The sequence below is a fragment of the Hydra vulgaris genome, chromosome 13 (assembly GCF_038396675.1).
Source record: "Hydra vulgaris chromosome 13, alternate assembly HydraT2T_AEP".
In the NCBI taxonomy this organism is placed as follows: domain Eukaryota; kingdom Metazoa; phylum Cnidaria; class Hydrozoa; order Anthoathecata; family Hydridae; genus Hydra; species Hydra vulgaris.
Genome location: NC_088932.1, coordinates 8,261,271 through 8,267,500, shown reverse-complemented (window position 1 = coordinate 8,267,500; position 6,230 = coordinate 8,261,271). Strand labels below are relative to the sequence as shown.

The following is a 6,230-nucleotide window of genomic DNA, read 5'->3' as shown; positions in this document are numbered from 1 at the left end:
TCCTTTATGTGGTACTGACATAGATATCTGATGAAAAATCATAGCAAAAAATTCTAAATGAATTACATGTAAAGTTTAGTTATTGAAAGTTTTTTTATTAGTATAATAAGAATTGTTGACATTAAAAAAGTTTTTTTGATTTCAGATTATAATATAGATTACTAAAGTTCATAATTTATTTAGCCATAAAAGAACAATCTTTAAACATGTTAATAAAGTGGAGTCAAACTTTTAGGTAATTTTAAAAATAGTTAGTGAAAAGCAAGTTTTTATCTTTTAATTTGAGCATTTTTTCGATTTTCAATTTTTTCAATTTTTCGATTTTCAATTTTCGATTTTCAATTTTTAGCGATAGTGAGAGTTTTGATAATTATTATGAAACACGTGTTGACGATCTCATAAAAGCAGCAAATATACTCGAGCAAGCGTTAATTGAACAAAAGACAATGCTGAAAGAACGTCTGAAGAGGTTGTCAAAGGTGCTTGTAAGCGACAACGAACTTTAATACAAGCGTTGTGTGATGGTTTTATGTGGTTGTTTCTTTGAATCGCACTCTGTTTTGTATTTTAGTATGTATCTGAATACATAGTTTAAAAAAAAGTTTTAAACTGAGACATTTTTACACATGTTCAGATATTTATGCAAAATATCAAAGTAGCATTTTAAACTTATGTACAGTCCGTTAAAATATATTTATTTTTTATTTAATGTTTGATAAAGAAACACTTGGTAGTTAGTATTTTCAATTTTGTAAATGTTTTATGTAATCAGTTAGAGTAAATTTTCTAGATATTAATAGTTGCTAAACAAATATAATAAGTTTTGTGTTATTAAAAATATTACACATCTGTTCCTACCAAAAGGTGTGTTAAACGCCTTCTGTCGGAATTCCAAAAAAGTTTATTTTTGGAATTCTAAAATAATATTAATGTCGTTTACACCACCCTATCAAAACTACTACTGTCCAAACCACATTGAATAGAAGCCAAAAGGTTAAAATTAAAAAAATGAAACTATTTCTGCAATGAAATTTTGTATTGGGTTCATTGAAGTATCTGGTTCTGAAAAGAAAAACATTCTGCGTTATATCTGTCTCAAATTTTATTTTAAACGTTATTTATCTGTTTCATAAGTTTTTTAACCACGAAGTCGTTCGTAATGTTTTAACACAAGGTGCGAAAAGTTAATTCTAAATATGAGCATTGTGCAAATTGATATATCATTATTAGCTTTTCTTAGAGTATAGGATCATAACATAATAACGTCAAGCCAAAAATGGCCATACTTGTATTATCTACCCTGCCACTTTTGGTTCTTTTTTTATTGGTTCTATTTCTTAAAAAAAAGATATCCTCTTCGAATTTTAAAACTTTACAAGGAAACAAAATTACCATAATCTAATTGTAAATTTACAATTGTTAAAACAATTATAAAAATATTTAAATGCTTTTAACAAAAACTAACATTACGACTATCGTATATATTATTATACATATCATAGTATACATATTGTATTGGTTTGAAACGATGACGAAAAAAACTCTTGTTAGTACTGGATCCTTTGGTGGCAACGGATCAATCTTAAATTAAATGTATTCAAAAACACTACGATACGGTCAAGTTCATGTCCCAAGAAAACATTCGTCTCTTTAATAACTTTCGGATTCTGTGCATTCTCTTCCGGTTCTCCATATGACCATGACATCCAAAATAGTCTAACATTTCCAAATAGTGATAATAAATTATTATGGGTATCATGTTTGTTAGAATTCTCAAACCGTTTCATCATCAGCCATGTGGTATAGTTTCATGCCGTAAAGTGCATTTGATAAATCAAGCTATCCTGAACAGATTGCTAAATTTGCAAGCCCGGTATTTGGCACACCGGCTGCTTTGTCGCAAACAATGTCATTATTGGTAGTTAAGAAGGCGTGAAATGAAGTATTGATTTACAATTTATGGCTACCATCCGCTTTGATTTAGCAATATTCAGTTCTCTCTACTCATCATAATTGACTGTTCTTTACTTTCTGCAGCATCTTGACAAGATCTATTCTGGCTTTATTTTCCTGAAAAAATAGCATTTTGTTTCGTGGACTAATAGTTTGCATTGTTCAATAATTAGCTAAAAAGCCAAATTAACCTGCAACCAAACCAAACTGGGCATCTCCGTTTATTTACCAAGCATTAAATTGTGTTTTACAACATTTCACTTGAACCATTTGTACCTGCTGTTTTTGTTTCATTTGTATTCACAGCAGTTTTTTAAGTAACTTTTTTCATAAAGAATTAGTGTCACATCCTCTTTAGTTATTAAAATATGGATGATAACATGGTCTAAAGTATGGCTGATTATTTTAGCTATAAATGTAAAAAACAGTTCAACAACAAATGATAAAAAAACATTTTTTAACATTTGAAAAAAATATTTTTACCCCACCCTAATGCAAACATATCTAGTGGGTTTAATGGGTTGGAAGCCCCCAAAAAGCCTGTCATTTGGGCCCTAAAATCTTAAAAAGTCTTTTTTATTTCTTCCAATTGTAGGGCGTGGGGTAGCTTAGCCACGGCTTTACACACATTCCTGCTTGAACAAAAAACATTATGTTTTCTAGCCTGCCAAGAAGCATGTTGTAGCACCATTGTAGCCAAAAAAACAATTATTTGTTTTGTTTCAATTAGAACTTTTTTGGTCTAACTAGTCCTTCAAAAAATGCAACTAGCGTAAAGTCACCTTGAGTTCAACTCATCCACATCACGTTTCGTTGCGTTTTCAAGGAATATAACCACCATCCCTCTAGAGTTATGCAGTTATGCAATGAACCCTATTTATAATTACAAACTAACCGTGTAGCGGTTACTAAGAAAGAAATTCCCAATGTTATTAAAAACAACTGGAATTTGAGTTATGAGGTTTTTTTTTATCAATTTTATTAAAAATGTTTAAGTTACATTAAAAGATGTAAACAACAACAAATTTTATGGTCTGTTATAAAAATGTGTTTTCAAAAAAAAAAAATTATGAAATAAAGCCAAAATTGGATCAGATACGTTTTTTTAAGGACGATAAAGTTATTTATCATATGTGATAATTTTAGTACGTATTTTTGATAAATATTGTTTTTTTATTTTTTTGGTTTGGTCTGTTCTATATAACAAAGAGTTATTAAAAAGGTTTTAAAAAGAAATCAATTAAATGAAGAACTAAATTCAAAAGGTCAATTAAGCCCTTTCGATATGGAATCAGAAATAATGAAGTTAAAAAGATCAGAGCAAAATAATCAAATAATAAACCATAATGATAAAAACAGTTTAAATCAATATATAAATTTTAATGATTGTATTTCTGGTTACAAACCACATAAGTCACTGAACATTAAAGCAATACTTGTTTATTCAATAAATAAAAGTGAAAAAATGGATCCAAGTAGAAAAAAAATTTTAAACTGTTTTTACACAAATGCTACATCACTGAATAATAAATTTGATGAGTTAGTTAAAGAAATTGTCTATAATCGGATGTAAATTATTATGATTTGTGAAGCTCGATGGACTAATCAATCTGCAAAAAATATTAAGGGTTTTAATTTGTTTAAAAAAAATCGTGAATATAGTAGAGGTGGAGGACTTTGTATATACATAAAAAATATAATAAAATCTTATCCTGTTACTAGTAACTGTCTAATTGATAATGCTATCGAACAAGTATGGTGTTCAATTGAGATTGGTCAAGAAAACGTTCTATGTGGATTTATATATCAAAATGGTACTAGTGATACTTTAAGTTGCCTGAAAATAACTAAATCTATCCGACATGCTTATAAAGTTTAGAAAAAAGGTAAATACACAGGAATTCTACTTTGTAGAGATTTAAATTTTTCAAATATAAAATGGTTTAGTGATGGCTCCTGTAAACTTGAAAATGATTCAGATTTAAGCGCATTAGAACTTATAGAATCTTTAAATAATTGCTTCTTATATCAAAATATCTTATTGCCAACATTTCAAGTTAGCTTTGGGTTTAATACAAATTTATTAGACTTGGTCTTATCAGAAAGTAGTAAACGAGTTTTCTGTTTGAATCACTTACCTCCTCTAGGCGGAATAAAACATGGACACCATATATTGAATTTGGAATATTTTTATAAAAACAACAGTCTTAATCAAAAACCAAAAAAGAAGACAAAATTTACATTAAAGGAAATTATAAAGAACTTTCAAATTATTTTTTAAGTTTTGATTGGGAAAATGATTTTAAGGATTTAAATGCTAATCAAGCTTATAAAAAATGGCTAAATACATATCATACTGGATGTAGTAAATTTATTCCAAATATAAATTATGGTACAAGTAAAAAATATGCTCCATGGATGACTAAAGAGCTTTGGAAAATGATAAAGTTAAAAGAAATGTTAAGGTACAAATGCAGGCATTCAAAATTTAAAGAAACCAAAATGATAAATGACTATAAAACCTTGAATAAAAATGTAAAAAAAGGAAAAGATTTACTAAAAGCCTTTGAATTAAATCTGGCTAAAAACTCAAAAAACAACCCTAAAAGTATTTATTCATATTTAAATAAAACAGTTTTAAAAGTTTCAATAAAAGAACTTAAAATTGTTGATGGTTCAATTATAACAAATGAGGTAGATATTACAAATTGTATAAATGAGTATTTTGTTTCAGTATTTTTAAAAGATGACATACTAGACCCTGTACGATCCAAGTTTTAATAAAACTGATGTTGAATATCATTTAGTAAACCAATTAATTAATAAATCAATTGGTATTGACAAAGTTCATCCTCGTGTTCTCAAAGATTGTTCAAAATCACTTTCTCACCCGTTATCACTGATCTATAAAATGTCATATTATAGTGGTGTTATACCAAATTAATGGTTAATTGCAAACATAACTCTAATGCTCAAAAAAGGAAACAAATTAGATCCTTCAAACTATCGATCAATATCATTAACATCAATAGTTTGCAAAATTATGGAAAAAATTATTCGCAATGTTATGATGAGCCATTTGTCTTTTAATAAATTATTAGCAAGTGAACAGCATGGGTTTATTAATAGTAAAAATTGTTGTTCAAATTTGTTACTTTTGATTTTGTTGCAAGAGAAATCGAAGCTGGTAATATTATCGATATGATATTATTGGACTTCGCAAAAGTTTTTGATTCGGTTTCTTTATCTAAATTATGTTGCAAGCTTTATGGTTACGGTTTTCACTCTTATGTTTTAAAATGGTTTAAAACATTCCTTAGTTATAGAAAACAAAGAGTTGTACTGGGTGATTTTGTTTCATGTTGGGAGAAAGTTACAAGTGAAGTGCCTCAATGTTCAGTTCTTGGCTCACTCCTATTTGTAATTTATATAAATGACTTAAATATTAATTGGTAAATCGAATCCTCAATTTAATTACAAATTAGAAGATCGTGTTTTACAAAAGATAATAATTGAAAGAGATTTAGGTGTTAGAATATCGAATGACCTTAAACAGGAAAATCATATTATCAGTGTTGCAAATAAAGCTAATCGAACATTATGTTTTATAAAACATGCATTTAAATATCTTGATGTTGCAAAATTAAAGTTGTTATCGAAGTCAATCAAAGGCCACAGCTTGAATATGCAGCATCAGTATGGACCCCATATTGTATTAAAGATATTAATAGACTGGAAAATGTACAACGTAGATCGACTAGGATTGAAACACTGAAAGGCATCTGTTATGAAGAAAGGAGAAAAATTTTAAGTTTACCAACGTTACAAGAAAAGAGAAGAAGGAGTGGCTTGATAGAAATGTTTAAAATATTAAATTCAACTGAATATATTAGATTCAAGGAGCCTTTGAAATTTTACAGCCACATGTCCAGGAATCGTCACAATAAAAGGCTTCATCAAGAATTTACTAAAAAAATTTGCAGTTTTTATTATTTAATAAATGGAGTGGTAAGCGATTGGAATTTTTTATCACAAGATGCAATCGATTCTGCAAACAAAAACACTTTTAAAAATAGAATAGACAAAATTCTGAACTTTTGATATGAAGTTATTTTAATAAACTATTTTTATTAACAAAATCTTACATTTAAAGGCTGTTATAGTCAATACCATGTAGTTTTGACTCACCAAACTTAAATAGTTTGAATAGCATTTTTTATATTATATTATATATTATAATATGATGGTTTCTTCAAATCGACTTAAGTGCAAATATA

The 6,230-nt window shown here is 27.8% G+C and overlaps 1 protein-coding gene across 1 annotated transcript in view; it reads left to right on the top strand.

The window, feature by feature from the left end:
• The window catches only part of LOC101237438 (uncharacterized), a 26,837-nt gene extending 26,100 nt beyond the window's left edge, over nt 1-737 (top strand). Inside the window, exons 4-5 of the mRNA XM_065815244.1 lie at nt 184-235; nt 350-737. Coding sequence (XP_065671316.1) covers nt 184-235; nt 350-506 — 209 coding nt within the window. The 3' untranslated portion in view covers nt 507-737. The remainder of the gene's footprint in view (nt 1-183; nt 236-349) is intronic.
• The last annotated feature ends 5,493 nt before the right edge of the window (nt 738-6,230 follow it).